The 26,326-nt window shown below is 47.7% G+C and overlaps 2 protein-coding genes across 8 annotated transcripts in view; one reads left to right on the forward strand and one right to left on the reverse strand.

The window, feature by feature from the left end:
* Nucleotides 1-269: 269 nt before the first annotated feature.
* Nucleotides 270-25,626, reverse strand: Plcd4 (phospholipase C delta 4). 7 transcript variants are annotated; one of them, XM_037210266.1, is made up of 18 exons: nucleotides 24,049-25,626; nucleotides 20,592-20,647; nucleotides 20,303-20,461; nucleotides 19,012-19,240; nucleotides 16,965-17,094; nucleotides 15,570-15,801; nucleotides 11,127-11,328; nucleotides 9,742-9,886; nucleotides 8,760-8,912; nucleotides 5,923-6,108; nucleotides 4,522-4,617; nucleotides 4,239-4,395; nucleotides 3,583-3,699; nucleotides 2,831-3,003; nucleotides 2,026-2,161; nucleotides 1,389-1,538; nucleotides 1,203-1,282; nucleotides 270-510 (listed from the first exon to the last, which is right to left on the reverse strand). In XM_037210266.1, the coding sequence occupies exons 2-18, from the start codon at nucleotides 20,611-20,613 to the stop codon at nucleotides 370-372; spliced, it is 2,508 nt and encodes an 835-aa protein (XP_037066161.1). In that variant the 5' UTR covers nucleotides 20,614-20,647; nucleotides 24,049-25,626; the 3' UTR covers nucleotides 270-369. The 7 variants fall into 7 exon arrangements, with proteins under 7 accessions (XP_037066161.1, XP_037066159.1, XP_037066160.1 ...); XM_037210264.1 differs by having other exon boundaries at nucleotides 5,923-6,111; nucleotides 24,049-25,625; XM_037210265.1 differs by lacking the exon at nucleotides 24,049-25,626 and adding an exon at nucleotides 21,916-22,010 and having other exon boundaries at nucleotides 5,923-6,111.
* Nucleotides 22,748-26,326, forward strand: part of Usp37 (ubiquitin specific peptidase 37) — a 102,963-nt gene continuing 99,384 nt past the window's right edge. The window contains exon 1 of the mRNA XM_037210263.1: nucleotides 22,748-22,810. The gene's annotated coding sequence lies outside the window, so the exon portion shown is untranslated. The remainder of the gene's footprint in view (nucleotides 22,811-26,326) is intronic.

A 26,326-nucleotide genomic window follows, 5' to 3' on the forward strand; every position in this document is an offset into this window, starting at 1 on the left:
AAGGCCCGACTGGGAAGGCCACACACCCTGTCCCTTTGCCCCATCCCTGTGCGCCTCTCTCCTGTGCCCTTTCTGCAGCACATGGAGAAGAGCCCTTGGAAGCCTTGTTTCTCTGCATGCTTACACACACACACACACACACACACACACACACACTTTCCTTCTTGTCCAACAGTGACAGCCCATACATCCACCTGACTACTCAAATGCTGCCCCCTACCACCCCTTACATCTCCTCCTTGCCTCATAATGACAGACCATACGGGAGCCAGATTGGACAGAGAAGCTCTATTTAGACCAGCTAAGGAGCAGCAGTCCAGTGGAGACTCAGGGCTGTGCATTGTTCTCTAGACAGTCGTCATTCTGGGGTCAGGCATCCTTCCCCAACCTTTGCCCGGGAGCCTTGATCCGTGATTGATCCTTTCGTTGGCTCTGGATTTTGAGGGACTTGTAGGTTGGAGGGGATAATGCTTCTGTAGATTTCTCTGCTTCGAGTCCCACCCTGTGTTTCTAGTCAGAGATGATGGGAGAGATTAACAGAAGATCTGAGGATGGGACTAAGCAAGCCTAGGGCAAGAATAAGGAGGGAACTCCAGCACAGGGCGCACAACAGGAAAGACTAGATGAAAGATCAGCTCCTAGGGGGCTGGAGAGAGAGCTCTGCGGCTAAGAGCACTGACTGCTCTTCCAGAGGAAATGGGTTCAAATCCCAGCACCCACATGGCAGCTTACAACTGTCTGTAACTCCAGTTCCAGTAGACCAGATGCCTATGGCAAAAACTACCAATGCACATAAAAAGATCAAGTCATAGATTTGTTTAAGAAGGGCAAGGTAGGGCTGGAGAGATTGCTCAGCGGTTAAGAGCACTGGCTGTTCTTCCAGAGGTCCTGAGTTCAATTCCCAGCAACCACATTGTGGCTCACAACTATTTGTAATGAGATCTGGAGCCCTCTTCTGGCAGCAGAACACTATACACAATAAATAATAAATAAAATATTTAAAAAAAAAAAAAAAGGGCAAGGTATACTGGGCATAGTAGCTCATGCCTTTAATCTCAGCACTCTGGAGGCCAGTCTGCTACAATAGTGAGTTCCAGGACAGCCAGAGCTACAGAGTGAGACCCTATCTTAGGGGGGAGGCAATTTTGTGCCTCGACATCTAAAGCCCGCCTATGAATCTACTCTTGCTATGGAATACCCACCTCAGGATTCATCCATCTCCAGGTCTTCCCGCATGCAGATGTACACAAAGATGGAAGCTGGGTGGAGGCTAGTGCCATCTCTGGAGAGCAAGGATATGTGTCGGTAACCTGGAAATGGGCAGGAGATCTTCATGAGGACAGGAGCCAGAGCTGGGATGTTGGCCAGGAGTCCAAGGACTGCCTTACCTTGCTTCACGCAGGTCCAGGGCAGGGTGTATTGACCAATAAAGCTATTCCGGGATTTCCAGTTATAATCCTTTACCACGAAACGCAGTATAGCAAGTTCAGGCACATGGACCCGGAAACAGAATGTCTGCCCCCAGTAGGGATTAATACCTGAAGTGGAGAGGGGAATAAAGGAACACACTGACCATTGTCATTAGGCCATACTTAGTTGCTTTCCCAGAATTCTCATTTAATCTAGATTTCCAGTCAGCAATTTACAAGTGAGGACTGCTGTAACACGCAGAGGCCGGGGCTAGAGAAACGGCCCTGCCAGAAGCTAATAGCACTTGCTCCTTTTCCAGGGGACCTGAGTTCAGTTCCAAGAACCCACATCTGATGGATCACAGCTGCCTATAACCCAGTACAGGGAATCTGATGCTGCTTGGCCTCTGTGGGCACATAGAGGTGGTATGCACACAAATAAAAGGCATAAGGAGTTTTCCCAATTCACAGGTCTATAAAGGAGGTCCAGGATTTCCTAGACCGTGTCACTTTCCCTCCCGTGGGGGTGTACAGAAACACGGACTGCACCAACTGGAGGATAGCATAGAAAGCGATTGGCAGTCTGGCCCTCCACGTCCCGTGGCCAGCCTCTCACCATTGTTGTCCACATAGTCGGTCTCTTGCTGCCTGGTGTCTTCAGGAACACCAAAGAGCTCCACTTTCACCAGGGGATCCACAACGGACCTCTCTTTGGTGTCGTCCACTTTGGGGAGCCGTTGACCACTGATCACCTGCAACCAGGGTACTAGAACTTCATGAGTCCCTGCTCAGCCCAGCCCTCCCTCCCCCAGCCTCACGCCCTGGAGAAAAACAGGGCTTGCGCTATAGCTCCATAGATTGCAGAACTAATCCTGCAGATGAGATGGTTGGTGTATTCTAGTTTCCAACCTGAAATTTTAAATGGATCCAAAGGCTTGGAAGCAGGCACACCAATGATGACAGCCTTTTCTCTAGTACTTCCTGTGCCCCAGGGGTGGTAAGCACTTTTGACAGACAGTCCTCACAACCCTGTGAATTGTGTAGCATTACCCCTGTCTTGCAGGTGAGTTTCCTGCGGTGACAACTTGACTAATGATGTACAACTAAAAAGTGATTGGACACTAGGCAGTTGGCTCCAGAGGCTGCAACTGAATCAGGCTGTCCTCCCTCTTCAGAAAGAAATTATTTCATATGGTTATTATTCAATGATTTGAGACTGTCTCGCTGTGTAGCTCTGGCCTGGGATTAAAGGTGTGAGTGACCACTCCTGGCAGAGAATTTCCAACCAATTACCGTCCTGTCACGTTGAGCCAGCACCACACGCCATCTGTCTGTCTGTCTGTCTGTCTCTCTCTCTCTCTTTTCTCACGCACACTTCTATTCCAGCTCTTCCAGGTTCTTCCCAACAGTTTCTGTCATACCTGGACTAAGAGGGTCTTGGCCTTGTAAGGACTGGCGGCCTTCTCAGGATTGAAGGTGCTCTGGATATCACACAGGAAATCTGGCTTCAGCACATAGCCGGAGCCACCGTTCTGGCGGAAGAAACCGTCACAGATGTCCATGGCACTCCCTGCAGTCTGCATATTCATCGCCACTGAGAATCCCAGGAAAGAAAGGAAAGGTCACCTTGGGAACTGGGTGTGATGATACATGTAAACTCAGCACTCAAGAGGATGAGGCAGGAGGACTCCTATAACTTCAACATCATCCTAGTCTCCACAGCAAGTTCTAGGCCAACCAGGGCTACAGACCCTATTTCTCCCTTCCCCTCCCGCTCCTCCTTTCTCCCTCTCTTCCCCTCCCCACTCTTTCTCTCTCATACACACACACACACACACACACACACACACACACACACACACACATGCACGCACACTTCTCTCTTTGGGGGGAATTAGAAGACAGCATTGCGGGGTAAGGATGCCTGCTGGAGCTGGGTCACACACTTGGAAGACGGAGGAAGGAAGACAGTTGGAAACCAGCTTAGGCCAGAGAGCAGAGCATGATCCTCAATCAGTGCCTGCTGGGAGCACTCCAGTAGAGAGCACCATTTCTCAACCTTTCTTACCCTAGCACTCTTTTAAAACATTCCCCAGCCTATTTCCACTAGGGAATTTACCTCCCATCAGCTGACCCTCCACTCCCGTCCTCCCTGTCTCTGCTGCCTCCTCACCCATCTGGCAGCCTGCATTCCAGAGTTCCTGGGGGTGGAAGTTGGATGAGTCTGTCCTCAGACGGCTGGGGTACACACGGCATAACTGCCTGGCATTGTGCTGTACAAACTCGTTGCCTGTAGAAAGGGACAGGGAAGGAGATGGAAGTTCTGTCCCTGAGGTAGGTCCTCCCAATTCCCCGGGCCAAGGATCCTTTCTACTTACTTCACTCTTGAAATCTGAGGCTGGCTCCAGAAAGGTGACCACCTCCCCCGCAATTTTCTCCTCCCTAGAGCCTTGTGCCCACTATTCACAAACCTTTTCCTTCATGGGTTGGGAATGTAACTTAGTCAAGTGCTTGCCTAGCAGGCATAAAGCCCTGGATTTGCACCCCAGCACCGCACAAACTGGAAATGGTGGTGTACGGGGCAATCCTAGAACTTGGGAGGCAGAGCCAAGAGGATCAGAAGTTCAAGGCGATCCTCAATTACAGAGCAAGTTTGAGGTCAGACTGGGCTCTGGGAGTTTATCTTTCAAACAAAACCACTTTTCTCCTTGCCTGCTCTAAGAAGTTGCTCAACTCCTTCATCTCTCCGATGCTCCCTTGTTCTGTTTCTTGGGACTCACCTGCCTGCCTGCCAGGCCTGAAGCTACCCCGTCCCACTTCTCTCCTGACCTGCCTCCTTGATAAGGCTCTTGGCCTTGGTCTCAGAGAAGGATGAAATATCGCAGATGTGGTAATTTTCTTTGGAATGAGTGAAGCTGCAGAAGGGAGCAGTCCTCAAGTAGACAACCAGGGCAGACAGGTCTGGGCACAAGATGGTCGTGCAATCCTGGAGGAGAAAGTGGACAGGAAGATGGGACTGAGTTTGGGGTGATCTGGCAAGAAGAAGCTCGTGGCCATCCAACCGAAAGCCTCTGCCCAGAGCCTCCCCACTGTTTTCTCCCTCCTGCCTCACCTGGTTGGACAAGAAAAGGGACACAGGAATGGAACTAGGAGAGTGGACCAAAATTTGACCACAGATAAGCAGACAAGCCATCGGACACGTCAAAACCTGGGGGTGAGGATGGGAATAAAGGCTGTCTGCATGTACTGCTCAGATCAGTTTCAGTTCTGGGACTGGAAGGCCCTCTCTATGCTACACCTTGGGTAACCAGTCTTTATTATTTTTAAACAGAGAGGCATGAATCACCCTACCTCTCTTAAAAACAAATGAACAGTAACCTTTGGTCAAAGTGTATACATGATCCTTGCATGATGATACACGCCTTTAATCCCAGCACTCAAGAGACAGAAGCAGGTGGATCTCTGAGTTTGAGCCTAGCTTGGTCTAGATAATGAGTTTCAGGCCACCCAGGGATACATATCAAGACTGTCTCAAAAAACAACCAAACAGAAAGTACATGAACGCAGTCAGATTATGTCAAAGTATGCCGGTGGTCCCCAAACCCACACCTGTAAGGATGTGAGGACCCCAGAGCATTTTCTTTGGATTTATCTCCTGATTTCCATCCCTAAAAATGACAACAGGTTTAAACATCATGGCTTCAGCACAGGATAATAATAAAATCATCTGAGTAAGCCATGTAAGCACACAAGAGACAGAAATGCAGACTTCACACCTGGATCTCTGTGGTCCCACCAATGGTACATTTTCTCACTTGGCCTCCCTATATCTGGATACTTCTGGCTCCTCCTCAAACTGCATCCTTTCCAAAACACTTTCTCTAACTTATCCCATTATAGCTGAGACTGAGGTCATAGCTATCAGTGGTCCAGTAACTTCTTATTCAGCCAATAACATAGCTACACAGAGAGAGAGAGACAGAGAGAGACAGAGGGAGAGACCAGCAGCCTTCAGATTTGCCTTTAATGACTTTGTGAAGGACAAAGTTGTATCCAGAGTCACTTAGCTCCTTCATCTCCTGCCTTCCTTGTCTTCTTTCTTGAACTTACTACGTACCCATCAGGCCTGAACCACCCACCCCATGTCACTTAGACCCAGGAAAGAGTCAGGTGAGGGCTTCAACTAGAATGGTTTGATATTTATCCATTTTGAATAAGAAGCTTTGTCCAAGATTTCATGATTCAAGAAGTTGGAAACCCATTGCGATAGATGTGTAGATGGCCATATGTAATGTATAGTGATGCTGTAGATGGGATAATGCATAGTGATGCTGTAGATGGGATAATGCATAGTGATGCTGGAGATGCACTTTAGGCCTCTTTCATTGAGAAGTAAGACCATTTTTCTTCTTGGCTCTCCACCCTGGCTGGATCTAGACTCTTCAGAAACTGGCCCTCACCTTGTAATGCATGCTGACCAAATGTCATTACAAAATAACGAGTCCTGACTCACCTTACTGTCCTTGTTTCCAGGGGCCAGCTCCTGGGACTCGGGCTGAACCTCAGTGTCCAACACAGGGTAGGGGTCTGGATCCAGCTCTGACCTGTCATCTTTGTCTAGTTCTTCCTCTTCTTCCTCAACCTCAACCTCCTCAATTGTTCTTAACTTCCTTCCTTTCACCAAGATCTTCCCTCGAAGCTGCTAGGGAACAAAAATAAAGAGACCTGTCTACTTGTCTGCTCAAGCCCCTCCTGAAGGTAGCAGACGTCTCATCATCTCAAAGGCAGAAGAGAGTGGGTCACCAGAAGATTCCCAGAGGGTTTGATTCCTCAGTACATATGGTATCGAGTCACTTATTCTCAAACAAACTTACAATGTTTCTATCCATATGAAAAACAATCAATAGGTCCTCACTCACATTTTACACACTGAAAACTCCCTTAGGTTAAAGGTTGGCATATATAAAGCACATAGGAGTATGAAGAGAGAGAATGTTTTTTGAAGTCTTATCATGGAAGAGCCTTTAGAAAGGATATGAATTGGGAGTAGGTGGCTCAAGCCTGTATTTCCAGCACTCTGAAAGGAGGCAGGCAGGACTAGATACTAAGACGTGTCAAGCATGCTAGTGCATGCTGTAATCCCAGCACTCAAAAAACTCAGAGTGCTGGGCAGTGGTGGCGCACGCCTTTAATCCCAGCATTTAGGAGGCAGAGGCAGGCAGATTTCTGTGAGTTCGGGGCCAGCCTGGTCTCCAAAGCGAGTTCGAGGAAAGGCACAAAGCTACACAGAGAAACCCTGTTTCAAAAAACAAAAAAAAAAAAAAAAAACCCTCAGAGCAACAACAAAAACAAGCCCTTCTTTCCAATGTTTGCCATTATGAATCATCTCACTATGGAGTTGCTTGCGGTTATTCTGTTCTGTTGGTCGGAGTATAATTTGGTATTTTTTCTGGAGAGCAACTCGGCAAAAATAATCAAAATTATCAAAATGCAATCTCTTTCTCTCTCTCTCTCTCTCTCTTTGTGTGTGTGTGTGTGTGTGTGTGTGTGTGTGTTGAGAAAGAGTCTCATGTAGCACAGGCTGACTCCCAGCTCACAATGTACTAGAGACTGGCCTTGAACTCCTGACCCCTCTGCTTCCACCTCCTGAGTTTGGGAATCACCACCTCTGGCTAAAATGTAAACTCTTTGGCTGGCAGTTGTGTACACCACAATACCACCACCAGTGTATCTAGAATACAAATGCTTTAACTCAGAAATTCAAAGAAAGAATAAATAGACCAAGTGCATGGACAAGATGAAAATGGACAACCTAATTGTCTCCTATATGTGTAACTGAATAAATTAGAGCCCTACACGGCACTGGCATAAAACAGCACACTGAAGAGCTATTAAGAGGAAACAATGGGGTTGGGGATTTAGCTCAGTGGTAGAGTGCTTGCCTAGCAAGCGCAAGACCCTGGGTTCGGTCCTCAGCTAAAAAAAAAAAGAGGAAAAGAAAAAAAAGTTCTTATACCGGCTGGGTAATGGTAGCACACACCTTTAATCCCAGCCCTTGAGAGGCAGAGGCTGGCAGGTCTTTGAGCTTGAGGCCAGCCTGGTCTACATAATTGGTTCCAGGACCATCAAGGCTACACAAAGAAACCCTGTCTCAAAAAAAAAAAAAAAAAAAAAAAAAAAAAAAAAAAAAAAAAAAGGAAAGATATTCATGAAAATATATTTATGATATGAAATAAGAAAATATGGACAGTAACCCCACTCAGTTTTTCTAATATGAATATGTATATAGATAGATAGATTCTAATATGAATATGTGTGTGTGTGTGTGTATATATATATATATATATATATATATCTTTGTTTAAGCTTAAAAATGTATTGATGGTGCTGAAAATGTGGCAGAGTGCTCCCTCAGCATGTACGAAGCTCTGGGTTTGAGCTCCACCGTATCATAAGTGGACTGTCATGGCACATGCCGGTAATGCTGGTACTTGGCAGGCAGGAGGAACAGCGGTTCAAGGAAAGGTCATCCTCGGCTACATATCACAATTGTGAGACCAGCTGGGGCTTCACGAGAACCTGTCTCAAGAAGGAGGGGGAGGAGGAAGAGGAAGAGGAGGACATGCTGGTGGCGGCAGCCGAAAGTGGCTGGTAGGACAGCATGTGCTTAGCATGAGTGAAGTTCAGGGAACAGTGGAAATAAATCCACTGGGGCCAGCAAGATGGCTCAGCGAGGAGAGGCACTTGCCGAAAGCCTGGCAACGTGAGTTTGAGCTCCCGGACCTACATGGGAGACGGAGAGATCCAACTCCCATTGGCCTCCACACTCGTGTTTGCCATGGCACGTGCACCACCGCCCCCTTCTGCCTCAAAACAAACCAACGAATGAATAAAATGTTTTTAAAAATCTATTCATTATATACCGCTGTGGAAGTGTTTGGGATAATAATGGGGGAGAATTCCCCTTTCTCTGTATTGCTTGTATAGTCTGTATGAACTATGAACTATCAAAAACTATTACGGGCTAGGGATGGAGCTTATAGTACCATGTTTTCCTAGCATGCACAACGCCCTGGGCTTGATCCCTCGAACCACAGAAGCCAGGCACGGTAGTGCGTGCCTGTAATCCCAGGACTTGGGAGTTGAAGAAAGAAGGGTTAGGAGTTCAAAGCCAGCCTTGGCTGCATGAGGTCTTGTCTCAAAACAAAACGAAAGCTCATCTATAGGTATATTAAAAAGCAAGATGGTTCTTCTGAAGATAGAACAGAACAAGAGGACTACGGAAGAGGGAGCCATAGTGAGGGATTGTGAAAGCCACGGTAAGGCCTGGCTGGGCCACGGGCTCCCTACCTCTGGCGAGGGCAGCGTATCCATCAGCAGTCCGTCTATGGTGGTGCTCAGCAGCTGCTCTCCCAAGATCTCAGTCAGGTGTTGTGCCAAGGTCCGCTGCTGCTCCCAGGTACAGTGATTCTCCAGAGATAAGATGAGAGGGTAGTCTGTTGACTGGCAGAGGGAAGAGGTGATGCATTCAGAATCCTAAAATCCCGTGTTCCTAGGCCCCACTTACGAACTCTAATGAGTATACTGATGGCTAAACCTCCCTAACCCCATCCTAAGGCTCCGTGAGAACTTGATAGCTCTCAGGCCCACTCCTTGGGACATATCCACATCTAAGGGTCACTCTTGAGACCTCAAATCTTGTAACAATACCAAATCGGATCCAAGTCCTTCTGAGGCCTTGTGAGTTTTCAGTCTCAGTGTAGATGACAGGCTATTCCCCTAGTTAGGAGCTCACATGACACTCTCATATCTAGATTCCTATTGTCCCCCAGCCCAACTCACCACTGTCTGTTTCCCTACCCAACCTCTCCTATACAGGTAACCGAAATTTTTAGAAGTAGTTACTAGTCACTAGTGATTACCTGTATGAATACTATTTACTAGTAACATACCCAACACTTAATCATAGTAATCCTCTAATATTTGTCTGATGCTTTAGAGTTTAAAAAAAAAACAAAAACTTCTTTTATTGGCTGGGCATTGGTGGCGCACGCCTTTAATCCGAGCCTCTGGAGGCAGAGGCAAGCAGATCTCTATGAGTTCAAGGCCAGCCTGGTCTACAAGGTGAGTTCCATGACAGTCGGGGCTACACAGTAAAATACTGTCTTGAAAAATAAAATAATTTAAAAAAAAAAAAACGAAACAGAACAATAAAGCCTTCTTTTGTCTATATCACACCACTTGCCCTGCCACCCTCAGCAGACCAAGCCAGTCTCCTCTCCTTCAGACCTTCTTGCCTTTTTCAGTGTTGTTCCCAACCTGGAGCTACTACCTGGAAGGCATATTGCGCTAGTGTTGACACGACATCCTTGAACAGGATCCGCGAGGTCAGGGTATGTCCGTGGTAAACAATGGGCTCCCCGCCAGGTCCATCCCATACATCCACCTCCACACAGCGGCACCCCCGCTTCAGGGCCCTGCAAGAACCCCAACCCCCCGGAGGCAGGAGAGGTCAAGGTGTGATCTACCTGAGGAGATAACCTCTCCCTGCTCTGGAAGGAACAATGACCACTTGCACTTGCCTATCCAGACCACTTCAAGTAAAACCTCTCCTTGGAGGCATCTCAGTCCACTGGGCCATGACTGCAACTCACATCTATCTTCACCTAGCCCCAGCTCACCATCCTCCCTAGCAAGCCGTTACACACATTGCCTCACAATATTTCCACTACTCTGGATGTATATCCCAATATAGCACCTGGGTCATTCAAACGTCTAGTAAATCCACCCCTGCCCCCACTGATGTTTGAAACAGGGTCTTTTGTCAGACGGCCTGGAACTTAGAACTTTTGTTTAGGCTGGGATTGCAGGCACGTGCCTCTCTCTCTAGTAGGATTCAACCCATACATATGCTTTACCACTGAGCTACAGTTCCTTGTCTCCTTCAAGCTACCCTGTCGGTCATTTGCCAGTGCTACAATGCTGTCCTGACTATTCAGTCTTGTCTCGATCAATCACAACAATGGCAACCACCACTTCTCAGCTGCTGACTCATAGTGCGTGCCCTTTAGTCTTCACAAGAACCTGACAGAATGGGCAGTGTGATTATCTCTATTTCACAGAGAGAGAGAGAGGTTAATTAGCCCCCAGAACACCAAGAGAACTAGAATTTGACCCATAGTGGACTGACTCTGGAGCCTATGTTTTTGGTTGGTTTGTTTGTTTTTAACTCTACATCCCACTGCCTTGCATTTAAAGCAGTAGTTCTCAACTTGTGGGCCTTGACCCCTTTGGCAAACTTCTATCTCCAAAAAATTTTATATTACTGTTCATAGCAGTAGCAAAATTACAGTTATAAAGTAGCAACGAAAGTAATGTTATGGTTGGAGTCATCACAACATGAGGAACTGTATTAAAGTGTCGCAGCATTAGGAAGGCTGAGAACCACTGCTTTAAAGCATTCCATGTACTAGCTCAAAATAAACATGAGGACCCCTGAATTCTCAGCATTTCCTAGCTTGTGACAGAGAAGAATTCTGTTTATCTGTAGGATTTCATTACCATTCTGCTAATAGCTAAGATGTTCTCCAAGTCTCTCAGGTATCCAGGAATCTGAGGTTCCTAAGCTCTCCTAAGTTTCAGGCCCTGTTATCTGCCCCTTAGTTTCCCACGGATAGTCCATCTCACGAGCTGGCCCCCCTCGAACCACCACTGTACCGTATGTATCCCTCCACGCTGCTCTGGCCGCAGAGCTGGTCCCTCAGCAGGTAGGTGTTATGAGAGGAGTTGATGTAGTAATGATTCAGAGGCTTAGTCATATCCTGGTAGACAGGGAGGCAGTTTTGGTTGAAGATGTTTCCATCCTTCGAGCAGAGGTAGCTGAGGAAGCCATCCTTGCTCAGCACATGCAGCAATCTGCCTAGAGTGTGGAGTGGGGACCACAAAAGCGAGAAGCTCTGAGTGAGAGACCCGGCACACCCATAAGCCTCTTCGCTAGTCCTCTCCCGGCAGACACCTACCCAGGCTGCAGATGCCCAGTTTGCCACATCTTGTACTTGCCACTGAGAACAGACCTTTCCCAGCTATCTAGCCCTTTTTCCTTCCTTCCTTCCTTCCTTCCTTCCTTCCTTCCTTCCTTCCTTCCTTCCTTCCTTCCTTCCTTCCTTCCTTCCTTCCTTTCTTTCTTTCTCTCTCTCTCTCTCTTTCTCTCTCTCTCTCTCTCTCTCTCTCTCCTCCCTCCCTCCCTCCCTTCCTCCCTCCCTTCCTTCCTTCCTTCCTTCCTCCCTTCCTTCCTTCCTTCCTTTTGTAAAAACACGATCTCACTATGTAGTCCTAGCTGCCTGGAACTCTATGTGGTCTAGGCTTGCCTCAAACGCACAGAGATGCAGGGGTGATGGCACACACCTTTAATTTCAGCACTTAGGAGACAGAGGCAGGAGGATCTCCGAGTTTTAGGCTAGCCTGGTCTACATAGTGAGTTTCAGGATAGTCAGAGTTACATAGTGAGATCCTGTCTTGGAAACAAAACAAAACAAAAATCAATCACACAGAGATTCTTCTGCATCCTATGTGCTTAGATTACATGAATGTGCCACAATTCCTGGTACATGCTCTCTTGTCCTCACTTGCATGCTCTCATTCTCTCTCTCTCTCTCTCTCTCTCTCTCTCTCTCTCTCTCTCTCTATATTTTGTGTATGTGTATGTGTGTTCAGGGGGTGCATGTATTACAGCACATTTGTGAAGGTCAGGGGACAACTGGCAAGAATTGGTTCTCTCCTTCCACTACGTGGGTCCACAGGCTCAAACTCAGGTCATCAGGCTTGGCAGCAAGCACCTTGCCCACTGAGTCACATTGCCAGTCCCCACCTTAATTCTTCTGAGTGTTTGTCTTTTTTAAATAGATTCTCTCTATTTCTATTAGTAAAAAAAAAATGATTTTGGCAGATGGTGGTACACACCTATAATCACATCACTTGTGAGGTGGAGGTCATGGGATCTTGACTTTGGGTTCAATGCTAGCTTTGGCCATAGTTTGTGTGTGTGTGTGTGTGTGTGTGTGTGTGTGTGTGTGTGTGTGTCTGCCTGCCTGTCTGTCTGTCCTGGATCTCGCTCTGTAGACCAGGCTGGCCTCCAACTCACAGAAATCCTCCTGGCTCTGCCTCCTGAGTGCTGGGATTAAAGGCGTGTGCTACCACCACCCGGCATGAGGTCATGTCTTAAAAAACTAACAGACTGAACATTCTAGTCCAGTGTTATCCAAAAGAATGGTACACAACCATAAGAATGCTCTATTCTGCATTGTAGGACAGAGCAGCCCCTAGATACATGTATCTATGAACCTTGAAATAGGGCTTGTGTGCCTGAGGAAGTCATTTTGTAATTTTAGTTGATTTGGGTCCCTTTAAATGTACATAGTTCTTGGAGCTCACAGTTATTATAAAAGACAGCACAGAATCCAGATCTAAGGCCTAAGGATATAGCTAGAAAAGTTATCAGTAACCTGGTCAAAGGGCCTGTGCTTTCTTCTCTGGGCTGTGTAGCCATATGACCTATGCTATGACATGTGGTGTTTGGGGGGACATTTGTCAGCATCTCCATATATATATAGTCTGAGGAAATGGCCCTCTGATTCCTTCTACGGCCCTCACTATTCTCAGTATGGACTTCATACAGTAACAACAGTGACTAGCAGTTATTGGGCACTTACTCCATACAAGGACATTAGGTACTGCAGCTCACTAACACAGTGAGGTCAGTATTGTAACACTGCTCCTGTGACAAGTTTAGATAGCTTACCCTAAGTCACATGGCTATGTTATGTGAAGGAGCTGGGATTTGAACCCAAGCAGCCAGATGTCAGGGCCGTGCCTTGCACTGCTGGGCTGTGAAGTCTCACTGAGGGTGATTTAGCTGCAGAGAGGCTTGGTTTGGAAGGTAGGACAAGGGGATCCTCATGACCAGCTTCCTAGATCCAGGTTTGATACATCATAGAGTGAAGAATGGCAGGAATTTGGGGAGGAGGTTTCAGTTGAAGGCCTCACTGCTCAACACGCTGCACTGGGATTCAGTTCCTGACATGTGTACATTAGGGGACACATTCAAGCCGCGACAGATGGGATTGATGGAATTGATCCTGCTCTGGAACAGAGGATCCCATTTTTTTTCTTCAGACTTCTTTACTGTTGTTTCCTGGCTAGCATGGCTGTATATGCTTGTTTTTGTTGTTTTTTCGAGACAGTGTTTCACTTTGTAACCCTAGCTGTCCTGGAACTTACTGTGTTGATCAGACTGGCCTTAAACTCAGAGATCCATCTGCCAGTGCCTCCCGAGTGCTGAGATTAAAAAAGACATGTGCCTTCACACTCAGCTTGAGATCTTATTTCAAATTTAAGAAAAGATGTTGTTTTCCAAAATTATTGCTTTAGAGTTCCTATTCTTCTCTGAGTACATCCACAAATCAGGAATCACTGATAACTCTAACACATTGTTTGACTCTGAGTTCTAGGAGGGCAGTGTTCTTTTGTCTGGCTTAGGCATCATTGTCTCTGTGGTGCTTGCCGTAGGTCCTGACACATTATACTTAATAAGAATTCCTCTCTGGGGTTTTGGGGATTTAGCTCAGTGGTAGAATGCCTGCCTAGCAAGTGCAAGGCCCTGGGTTCGATCCTCAACTCCAAAAAAAAGAATTCCTCTCGGGGTGGTGATGGCACATGCTTTTAATCCCAGTACTCAGGGAAGCAGAGACAGGCGGATCTCTGAGTTGAAGGCCAGCCTGGTCTACAGAGAAAGTCCCAGGACAGCCAGGGCTATACCGAGAAACCCTGTCTCAAAAAACAAACAAAAAAGGAACTTGCTGAGGGGGTGAATGAATGAATGAGTGGGGGGTGAAAGTCGAGACTCTGCAAATCTGGATCACCTGTCCATCCCAATCATCCTGCTTTATTTCATGAGAGACACTACTTGAGGGCTGACCTGGGTTTGGACTCATTCGCTCCTGGCTTCCAGAAAGTTATTTAATCTCTCTTATTTTTATTTTATTTTGTTTGTGTATGAGTGTGGTGTAAGTGCATATGTGTATAAGTGTGTGTGTAGAAGCCAGAGAAGGAAGTCTAGTGCCCCTCTACCATTGAGATAGGGCCTCTCACTGGACCTGAAACTGGGCTGACAGCTAGCAAACCCAGGTAACCCCCTTCTCTGCCCTCCATCCACAGCACTGAGGGCACAGGCACACCGCTAACCATGTCTGGCCTTTTACATGGCGGCTGGGATCTGAACTCAGGTCGCTTGTGCAGTGAGCACGCTTACCTCTTGGGCTACCCCTCCAGCTCCCCATTTGGTATTTGAAGATTTGAAAACCCCTGTTTTCCTATTTCTAAAACGGTCTTAATAAGAGAGCCCATTTTATCAGGAAGGCTAAGACAAGACAAGAGTGTAGAGATGTTAGCACAGTGTGGGGTACTCAGTGAAATCCCAATGGATTGATGATTTTCCGTTTTACAAAGTTGCAGTGAGAACTAAATTAAGTGAAGAATGTGGATGTGCTTTGTAAATAATTCACTGTTGATATAAACTTCTCACACTCTGAAGGGGACGGAGGGGTGGAAGTGAGTCCATTAAAGGGCAAAGCAGAGGAGAGTTTAATGATAAAGGGGGCATATTTTACCTGTACTTGTCAAATGCCAGACACATGGCCTCATCACTGCCTCAGGCCTATGCTGACTGGACTCCTGATTCAGGGGCTAAAGGACTCAGATGACCTTAGAGAATGTCCAGGAATGATCAGGAATCTAACCACCATTGAAAAGAACAGTGACCGTGGAACTTGGGGCAGAAGAATCATCATGGGAGGAGGCAAGCGTGAGAGAGCAAGTGTTTTTCCTTCCACGAGGACAAAGTTGGTATGGCGAAGGATTCCCAGAAGGTAAAGGATGTGAAATGTGAGCACAGGGAAGGGACTCTCCTCTTCCTAAGAGATGAAAATCTATTTCTGTCTTATCTGACCGCTGACATGGTTCAGTGAGATGATTGGAAAGGAGGCCAGAGGAGGGGTGGACTCAGCCTTCCCTACATTAGGAGAAGACTCTTGTCTCTGGGTCTTTGTTTTTTTAGTCCCTCCCCATTCCCTATGTCTAGCATCTATTACACCCAGTTGTCCTTACCACTCTCTGAAGGCTCGTAGCGGGCAATGAATTTCAGAGCAAGGTCAGGGGCGTGGTCTTTTTCTTTCTGTTCCTCTCTAAGGAAATCCACAAACTCCAGCAGGGTCAGCTTCTGTCCGTCTGACGAAAAGTGCTCGAATAGTTGCTCAATCTCAGTACGCTTAATCAGTGCCTTATAGAACTGTACAAATTCTTCTCCTTCCAGGGTATCAGAATGGGACACATCTGCTTCCTTCAAGAGAAGAGTTAGCCGGGAATGAATGACAAACAGTGGGAAAGGGTATGATCTTTGGTCCTATAGGGTTGTATGGCCATCAAACTTCAGGAATCTCTCTCTCCCCTAGCACTGGGGGTACCCCCTGAAACACATGCGCGCACACACACACACACACACACACACACACACACACACCTTTTACACAGATGCCAGGGTAGAACTTGAGTCCTGTTCTTACTTGGCAAGTACTCTACTAACATTCATCCTCCCAGGCCCTGTAAGGGGCATCTTAGCATGTGTATAAAACTTTCGCAGAATTCCTGACATTTCATAGGCATAGAAGTCACTCCAAGAAATAAAAGGCAAAGTTTTAGCCCTATCACTTGCTAGAGGGAAAATTTTTAACACAAAAGATTATATCTCTCAGAGGGTCTGTAAATGGAAGCAATGTTATGTGTGCCTTTAATCCCAATTTAGGGTCAGGAGTTTGAGGTCAGTTTGGGCTACATTTGATCCCAGCTCAAAACAAACAAACAACTAGCCAGAATCTGCCCCCCTCCCTTTAGTCACATTGCAGATGGAATGTTGTAGTGGGCACCTGTGACACTCTGGCTGTGAACAGGAAGGTCCAACATAATGACATATGGGTCTTTTGTTTTATTTATTTATTTATTTTTTCTCTTCGAGACAGGGTTTCTCTGTGTAGCTTTGTGCCTTTCCTGGATCTCACTCTGTAGACCAGGCTGGCCTCAAACTCACAAAGATCCACCTGCCTCTGCCTCCCAAGTGCTGGGATTAAAGGCGTGCGCCACCACCGCCCGGCTTATTTTGTTTTTTTGAGATAGGGACTCTCTGTGTAGCCCTGGCTGTCCTGGAACTCACTATGTAGACCAGGCTGCCCTTGAATTTACAAAGATCCACCTGCCTCTGCTTCCCAAGTGCTGGGACTGAAGGTGTGTGTCACCACTCGGCTCCAATATAACAACATGTTGTTATATATTTTCTTTTTTGTAGGGATTATGAGTCATCCTCCCAACAAGACTGAGGGGCCAGAACCATTCCCTACACCAGCCCCACTGGAGTGGTACTGGAGTACCCGGTAAAGATTCAACAAATGAATGCAGCCGAGTGAAGACGTGGTCTGGCTGGCTCCTGCAAGCCCTCCCCGGCGAACCCACCTGAAAAAGACTGAGGGCGTAATCTTGATCCATTTCCACATTCATCAGAAGCAGCAGCCGGCGCGCTTCTTGGAAACTCATCCTGCCGTCCTGGTTTCTGTCTCCTCGTTGGAACCATTCTCTCACCCATCCAGCTCCGAGTCAAGGCAAAAGCACCGTGTGTGCGGTGGCGTGTGCTCACCCGCGGACACCGCTCCTGTCTCTGTTGCCAGTCTCCCTCCCGAGCCAGCCCATCCTCTACATAGCTTCTAGAATGTTCTCTCCTGAACGTAAATCTATCTTGTCATCATTGTATGGCTCAGGTGCCTAAAGGGAGCCACCTCCCTACTGTCTACAGAAAACGACCTAAATTCTGACCTAGTCGATAAGATGCCCTTCCCCTGCCGGATCACCAGGCCCAGCCCAGCCTTCTCAACGTGTCTGTCTTGGCACCTCCGCCGGTCTCAGCAGCCCCCCTGAACACCATCCCCGGCCTGCTGCCTCCCGTCTCCTCCCCCCACACCTTTATCATGTTGTCCTCCCAGACAAGAGTGCCTTTGCCATCCTCTTTCTTCAGGTTAATTTATACGACTTTTCTTTCTTTCTTTGATAACGTTACCTGTAGTCAAGGCTAGCCTCAAACTTGTCGTGTAGCCAAGGATGACTTTGACCTTCTGATCCTCCAGCTTCTGCCTCTTGGGTACTGGGATTACAGGCATGCATTACCATGCCCAGTTTATGCAGTGTTGGGATCGAACCAAGGGCTTCTTGCATGCTAGGCAAGCATTCTACCAACAGAGCAACATTTCCAGTCCAAAAAAAAAAAGGGGGGGCGGGGTTTCGAGACAGGGCTTCTCTGTGTAACAGTCCTGGTTGTCCTGGAACTCACTTTGTAGACCAGGCTGGCCTCGAACTCACTGAGATCTGCCTGCCTTTGCCTCCTAAGTACTGGGATTAAAGGTGTGCACCACCACTGCCCAGCCTACTCTAGCCCAAAATTTAAGGACCCAATTCACATGCTATTTCTTCTCTGGCACTTTCTCAGAACACTCATTTTTTTTGTTTGTTTGTTTTTGTCTTTGTTTTTCTTTTCTTTTTCTTTTTTTTTTTTTTTTTTTTTTTATTTTCCAGAGCTGAGGACCGAACCCAGGGCCTTGTGCTTGCTAGGCAAGTGCTCTACCACTGAGCTAAATTCCCCAACCCTTGTCTTTGTTTTTCAAGACAGGGTTTCTCTATGTAGTTTTGGTGCCTGTCCCAGATCTTGCTCTGTAGACCAGGCTGGCCTCGAACTCACAGAGATCCGCCTGGCTCTGCCTCCTGGGTGCAGGGATTAAAGGCGTGCATCACCACTGCCCAGCATCAGAACACTCTTAGGTAGAATCAAGTATTCCTCTAATTTGGCACTTAAATTATTTACACAAATTGGTTTTCTCCACTAAGTAAAGTATTATATGTGGCCTCGTTAATCTTGATGTCCCTAAAATTAGGCGTAATGGTGGAGAGTCTGGCTGATTGGTGCTGAATGAATGTGAACATGCATGAAGTAATGTACAGTCTAGGAACTTCTTTTACACTTAACTGGAGGGTCTGCAAGCTACTGTGAGTTGGGGGAGTCAGTTCTCCCACCAAGTGGGCTCCAGGGATTGGATTCAGGTTGTCAGCGCTTGGTGGCAAGCACCTTCACTGGTAGAATCATCTCCCTGACTCCAATCTAGGAATCGTTAAGTGCGTCTACGCCACTGCACCCTCTAGGAGTTGCTTCCCACACCTGGGCAGTGAACGCTACTGGGATGCCTGTTTGGTTCACAGGAGCAGCGCTTGCTTGCTCTTCTTCCTCCTCTCACTGGCCCTTCCTCCTCGCCTGGGTTCCGATTCTCATTCCCGGACTCTAGCTGGCAAACCTCCATTTCTCCTTCAGGTTCCCCAGCTCTGTTCTGGCCTCCGTGTCTCTCCACGCCACCTGGATCATTTGGCTTTTCTATTTCTGCACCCTCCCCACCGTTCCTGGTTCTGTAGCATCCGGCCCCTTCAGTAACCCAGCCACACCCTGACTCCATCTGGCTGATACTGGTCCAGTTGCTCCTGGTAGTTCATGCTGGCCACAAGGTCCACCAACAGCTGGAGCCCTCGCATCCACATCTGGGCCTCTTCCACACTGTTGGCCACTAGGTCCAGGTTCGGGCGGCGGCCGTGGAAGACAATGGTGAAGCCTTGCTCCAGGGGGAACTCGTCTACCAGATAGCGCAGCAGCTCGGAATCATGGCCCTTCCGGATCGTCTCCACATCAGAGATGGAAACTGCCAGAGAAGAGACAGGTGAGTGCGCCGAGGACAGGGAACGGTGACCAGAACTCCTGTCTCCAGGAAGACACAGAGAGAAGGGACCTGAGCGTCTGCAGGCTGAACCCCACAGGACACTGGGCAGGGTGATGGAGTCCCAGCGGTTCGGGAGTTCACATGAGCCAGCACGGCAAGGAGGTTCGGCTAGACCTGGCAAGCCCTGACTCCCAGCCACCCGCTGGCAGTGTGGAGACCCAAGCTTAACCCCTCAGCGTCCACATCTTAAGGAGCGGATGGGCCCCGTTCATGGAAGGTCCCAATGGGTTCTCACAGAACTAGTGGGGATGACAAATACGTCTGTACAATAGATACACCAAGAGTATAGTGCATGCCTGTGTTTCTCCGCTTTCAAGTTACAGAGAAGGGAGCCAGAGAAATTCTTCCATTCCCTACCTCAGCTCGGGGTAGTGTGGTTCATGAGCACGGCTTATGTCTCTAAAGCAGACTCTGTTTATTCTGTGATCAAGTGTTTAAATGTATTGTAAAGAGCTTGGCCAACAGGATGAACATTGTTGGGGATGCATTTTATGCTCTGAAGTATTGTAATGTCTAACATTTGGGAAATCCGTCCAGGTTTCAGATCTCATGCTAGGTGTTTCACACATTAACTCATCAGTCTCTACAATTTACAGGTAGGTGCAGGTTAACCCCATTTTGCAGATGAGCAACCTCAGTTCAGTTAAGTAGTTTGTCCAAAGCTGCTCACCCAGAAGGTGGCAGAGCCAGTTTTAATCCAGACAGATCACAGTCATAGAGACCATGATAAATAACCTCTTATTTATGGAGACTCATCCTGTGCCAAGGCTTTTCTAAACTTCCTATGTGTGATGACTAAAATAATCCTCATTACAGTCTAACAAAGGCAAAGGCTGCCTTGTCGTCTTGTATACAGCCACCTAAGTGGGCCTGCACAAGAGACCACTCTTACAGAATCCTGGTCCCTCCCCTGCCCTCCAATTTCTGGATCCCTCAGAGACCTGTCCGCCCATATACCCACCCATAGCCATCACGGTCACTCACAAGTGGGCTTGGCTATGCCGTCGGCCTGCCGTGCATGCCAGACTGTCATGCCGTCATTCTGAAGTCTGAAGAATCTTAGCTTCTTCCAGGTTTTGGTCCTCACCTTGCGCATCGTGGTGCCTTCTTGCATCAGCAGCAGGTCCTGATCAGTGGTCAGTCCTGAGCCAGGAAGAGCGGGGACTTGTCGTGGGGAGGCTGGAGGGCCCAGAGGAGCTCTGTAACCCGGGTCTAACCTCCTTTATTCCCCGGGCTTCCCCCCCCAGCCCTCTTCCCCTGCAAGCGTACTCACGGTCTTGAATCTGAGATGCCATCACCCACTGCTCCACCAGCTGGTGCCAGAGTCCCCTAAAGGAACGAGGGGGAGCAGAGGGCTTTGGGTGAGTTTAAGAGAACAAGAGAAGGAAACGCAGGGCTTCTTGAGTGGCATGCATCAGGTACTTCATCTAGTCTGTAGCTTTGGGCACTTCTGAGTTTGCTGACTCTGAGCCTTAACTGTCTCAATTCATGCACAGATTAGAATTTAAACTAAGATGCAGAGATCTATCTTCATTAGCTAGTTTCCATGGCTCTCTCCAGGGACGACTAAAGCAGGGTATGTTCCAAACACTCTCTTGCTACCTACTCTCAGGAGGTAACATTGCCCCACACCTTGCTCCTTCCCCATGTCCTCATTATTAGGGTCTACCGTCTTGCAGCCAACACTTATCAGAGCCTAGACTCTGTCTACACTCTAGCTGTCTCCCTCCAGGTAGGACCATTCCAGCCTTTTTCTTCCTGGAGCCCTGTCTACACTCTCATGTACACTGTGTCAAATTGCTAAAGAGCTGGGACAAATCTTTTTTCTTTCTTTCTTTGAGCAGAGTCTCATGTAGCCAAGACTGGCCTTGAACTCCTGATGCTCTTGTTCCCACCTACGGAGTGCTAGGATCACAGATGTGAGCCACTACAGACAGCATCACATTCAGCATTTTGTTGTTGTTGTTTTTCAAGACAAGCGTTTCTCTGTGTAGCCCTGGCTATTCCAGAATTCACTCTGTAGCCCAGGCTGGCCTTGAACTCACAGAGATCCACCTGCCTCTGCCTCCCAAGTGCTGGGATCAAAGACGTGCGCCACCACACCCGGCAGTAAGTGACTCTAAGGAGAGTGTAAGAGTCACTGAAAATACCACTTCCCTGACTTAAAGACCTGGAGAGGGCTAGGGGCGAAAGAGGGGGAACAGTCTTTTGGGAGAGAAACAGCTGTAGCAGGTTCAGGAAGAAAGTTTTATTGGCTGAGGCTGAGTATGTGCTCCTGGCTGAGAAAAGAAGCCCTCTAAATGGAAGAAGGGACTGAACGTGTGCCTTCAGAGGCAGAAAGCACCTCCTTTCCTAGGTGTGGATGCACTGTTTGGAATCGCCACACAGCTTCAAACTGCTGAATGACGACTGGAGGAGACAGTAATGTGTCACCGTTAAATTCCATAGGTGCTCAGAGCACAGTAGGGTAGGGTGACCTGAGCTTGAAGCCTATCCTGGGCTGAAATCTCGCCTTCAGTCTCCTCTAAATTTCAGCTTCTACCTTGTGGGCACAGGACTCTGTAGTGGGTCTTGGGCTTGGAAGAAGACAGAATTACCTTCTCTGTTCCTGTGTCCAGGAGCTTTACATGTCCTGGAACATGGGAAGCCTGAGAACAGAGCCCAGGAGCCAGGACAATTTCCCAAACCAGCCTTGGAAAACCACTCTGCCATTCCCCCTTCCCCCCATCTAACCTGTCCCCATTCCAGGGCAATGGTTTTAACTTGTAGCTATGTGACGTATGGTCAAGAGAATGCCAGCAGCACCCCAGGAAGCCACAGCATCCGAGAACTGAGCTTCACGGAGGAGACTGAAGAGCAGGCAGCCCGGCTGTCCCGCCAGTGATAGGACTGCAATAGAACGCAGGTCTATCTACACCCGGGGCCGAGCTCACCAGCTCTTCCCTTAGAAAGGGCCTCCTCCAGCAGGCAGCTTGAAGGAAGGCCAGGAATCAGTGAGGGACACTGATGCTCTCTCTCTCCTCTCCATCATCTTCTGAGCCCCCTAATTCCCACCAAACAAGTTTCTTTTCTTCCCATTGCCTTGCCTTCCCCATCCCATGCCTAACCTCTTTCATTTCCTTTCTTCCTAGCTCACTCTTTTCTCTCTCACAATCCTCTCTGTTCACTCGTCATGCTTTTTATGTTCTCTTCTTTTCCTTCTCCTCATCCTTTTTCCCCATCACCTTTTCCTGCCATTCCCCTCCCTTATCTCCACTAATCCCCAATAGCTCTGAGTCTCAGCCCCTTTATGGATTTTGAGTCTATAGTCCAGGAGAGAGGGCACTTTGGTTTGAACGCTCTGGAACATGCCCCTCCTCTCAGCCTCACTTTCCCCTGTATCCTAGGAGACTGACGAAACAAAGTGCCCAAAGAATGTGTTGGAACCTATATGTTCTAGGGCTCCGTGTTTCTGCTGGTGGCCGAAAGGAAGGCTGGTTACAACGGATGCAGGTGCAGTGGGGTGGGAAGAAACAAAGGGTTTGGGAGAGGGGACACTAGCAAGGACCCAGAGGAGTAAATCTCAAAGTAAGAGAGACTGGGTCAGCCAGGCACAATGGGACTCGTAGCACTTGGGAGGGAGAAGCCGAAGGATCAGGGGTTCAAGGTCATCCTTGACTATGTAAGAAGTTTGAGGGTTCAGAGAGAAAGAGGGAGAGAGAGATGAACACATACACATCTGTTTGGAATCTTTGAGGATTCGATAATAACCTCTGTAATACAGATACAAACTTTCCTAGAACTAGTGGCCCAGTATTACAGAGCAAGCAAGGTTTGGTCCTCTACCTCCAGGTGGCTTATATCACCTACAGATGGGGTTCTACAGACTTGAGCCTAGATCACTATCTCCAGAAGAGTGTCATAGAATTTGCCAGATCAAAATTTCTAAGGATGAAGGATGAGAATATTTGTGGGCATCCTAACAAGCACTCCTGGTACAAAGGCAAGTCTGGGAAGCCCTAAATTCCCCTATTACAGATGAAGAGGCTGTCAGCGGTCTAAAATCCCACGGCATACAGCATGCTGGCATACCAAGACCTTGCCCTGGCTTATTAAGCAGGCAAGGAACAAAACTCAAACCCTGACTCTTTCCAAGAATGTCTTCAAATGATCTCTCTAAGGAGTTCCGATACCGCATGGGTTTTGGACAACTTTCATTTGTTAACCCTCAACAGTCCATTAATGCATCTTCATCAATGAGTATCTGCTCTAATTCTACCTCTTCTCCTGTTAGGGTGGTCTCACCTCTGAAAAGGGGCTAGGGCCAGCCAGCACTCATGGCCCTGAACAGCTAAGAGTTTTCTCTATAAAAGGGTGATTGACACAGCCAGAAAGAAAGGTGGTTAAGCCTGGCGGTGGTGACAGCACAAGCCTTTAACCCCAGCACTTGGGAGACACGGGGAGGCGGATCTCTGAGTTCGAGGCCAGCCTGCTCTACAGAACAAGTTCTAGGACAGCCAGGACTATTCAGAGAAACCCTGTCTCGAAAAACCAAAACAAACAAACACACAAACAAAACTGAGTCAGAGGATAAACTGAAGAGAACCAGGAGGAGGGAGGGAGTCCAGTGGAGCCTCAGGGTGGAAAAAGGAGCCTTGTTTAACCTATTCAGGATAGGTACACATCTGCAGGGTTGAGTTAGGACTCAGGCAGGCTTGGGTAGAGGTTGGTTAGAGCTCCAGGACCCTTACCTTGGGTAAGACAGGAATCCCGTCGTCTGTGAGCGGCGCCTCCGGAGCTCTGCAAAGCTCTCCACTGAGAAGACTCAGGCTGGCTCCTTTTTCTCCTTTGCACTTGACTGCTTCCACCGCCTTCCACTGCAGTTTACTGCTGCAGCTGGCAGAGTTACAGCCAGGGAGAAGGAGCAGGGTGGGGAGAGGTGTGAGCGCTCTCCTCAGTCCAGCCTAGCTACCTCTTAAAGGCCCAGGACACTGGTCATCAGGAGGAGTCGTCGTGGGGGTGGGGTGGCAGAAAAGGATTAAGGGAACGGATTGAGGTTGACATCTCCAGGGAGAAGGAGCCTGGCTGCCTTTTATCCTGATGCCTCCCTACCCCTACCCCTTACTGACCCCAATCCCGCAATGGCTCTCAAAGTGAAACCCAAGGCCTGTGTATTGCAGCTTTGTGAATCACTGCTTTTCATTCTGGTCAGTGTCTGTGTGGAATACCACTGTTTTTGCCCTCATTTAAGCTGGCTGCTTTCCAGGGTGTCTCTTTCCACCAGCTTGCTCCTGTGTTTCTGTATCCTGCCTTGCAGGGCAATCAATCTAAGTGTGTAAAAATCCAGGAAAAGAGCAAGACGGGAGAAGGGAAGAAATCAGAGACTGAGGGGACAGTATCTGTGCACTTGTTAAACAGCTCAGATGTATGATGGGTAGTTATTTGTTTCTTTGGGTAGGCTTTTTTTTTTTTTTTTTTGAGACAGGGTCTCTTATGGCCCAAACTAACATTGAACTTGATATGTAGCTGGGGATGACCTGGGGCTCCACATCCTCCTGCCCCCACCTCTTGAGTGCTGAGATTCAGGTATGTACCCCTATGTCCAGGTTAGGTGGTCACAAGGATGAAACCCAGGTTTTCACGTGTACTGTGCGAGCACATCACAGACTGTGCTATATCCTCAGACTCCCACCTCAGCGGCCTCCTTTCCTCTCGAAATCATTGATTCAATGCCAGGATATTTATTTATTTTTGAGATTGGAGTCTTGCTATATAGCCCAGCTTGCCTTGAACTCACAACTCTCTGCCTCATTGTCCTGAGTGACGGGATCACAGGCGAGAGCCACCAGGCCCGGCCACCCATAACAAAGGTACCGAGATGAAGCAAGGCATTCAGATCAGGAGACTCTTGTAGGGAAGCCCACATCCATGTTCCTATGTATCTTTCTTCCTGAAAACCTTTCTGTCTTGTACTTAAAAAACAATGTTAAAAACATCTCTTAATAAATTCCAACGTTGCTAAACAAAACAAAAAACAGCTAAGTGCAGCTGGAAGGCCACTCCTAAAGGAGGAAGCTCCTTCCAAAGATAAATAAATAGCTAGCCGGCACAGAAATCAAGATGGAGGACAGGGAGCCAAATTAGTTGAGGAAGAAGGAACCGGAAAGGGTGTTATTACGCCCTCCTACTTCACAAATAGAAACTCAGGTCCTGGAAATTTCTAGACTGCGCGTTGACACGCTGAAGACAACCCCACCCTCACACATTGCTGCAGCTTTTGCTTTGCCTTGGGCAGACGGTGAGATGTGGTTTTCTGAACCAGTGGGTGACAGTTAAGGCAGTTATGGGCACAGGACACACATATGGAACTCCTAGGAGGTTCTTTTTCAGCCCTGTCTTTGGGCACAGAGGGAACTAGCTTTGTGAGATGACGTGATTTTTATTGTGTGGGTTTCTGGCTGCCTCTCATACTTCCCTCAAATACCTCTCAACTGCCTAATAGTCTGCCATTAGTGGTTATTTATAGCTAAATTTTAAGTTCCATTAAAATAAAATCCTTCTAAGCAATGACTACAAAAGCCAGGATGTCGATTACTTTAGGATGAGTTGTGGTAGAAGGGGTGCGTAGCTGGGCAAGGTCCATTTTTAGTTCCGAGTGCTCCTAGCAAGGGTCTTCATTTTAAAATAACTCACTAAGTCATATATTTTCTTTTTGTAGTTCTCTATTGCTTCTATTATATTTTACAGTGAAAGAGATTTAAACTTCTGCAATTAATTTCTTTTTTGTGAGATGGGAATCTCTTTATGTTGCTCGGGCTGGCCTTGAACTTGTGGCCTCAAGTAGGCCTCCCTCATCTCTCATCTCACCCTTCATGAAAGCTAGGACTAAGCACATGTGAATCACCATGCCTGCTTGCATTTTCTGAAGCCTTAGTAGTTTTACTTGATTTATCCAGATAGTGAATTGACTATTTATCTATTTATTTTACTGACAGCAGAGGGATTTGTTTGCCATTTAATCAATTAATT

This window comes from Peromyscus leucopus, chromosome 13 (assembly GCF_004664715.2).
Source record: "Peromyscus leucopus breed LL Stock chromosome 13, UCI_PerLeu_2.1, whole genome shotgun sequence".
Lineage (NCBI taxonomy): Eukaryota > Metazoa > Chordata > Mammalia > Rodentia > Cricetidae > Peromyscus > Peromyscus leucopus.

Excerpts from the sequence above, each read along its gene's own strand:
- Plcd4 (XM_037210264.1), bottom strand. The coding sequence starts at position 20,613 with ATGGCATCTCAGATTCAAGACC. Across the intron at positions 20,462-20,591 it reads GGCATCTCAGATTCAAGACC|GACTGACCACTGATCAGGAC; the intron begins GTGAGTACGCTT and ends TTCCTGGCTCAG. Across the intron at positions 511-1,202 it reads GGAGATGGATGAATCCTGAG|AAACACAGGGTGGGACTCGA; the intron begins GTGGGTATTCCA and ends ATCTCTGACTAG.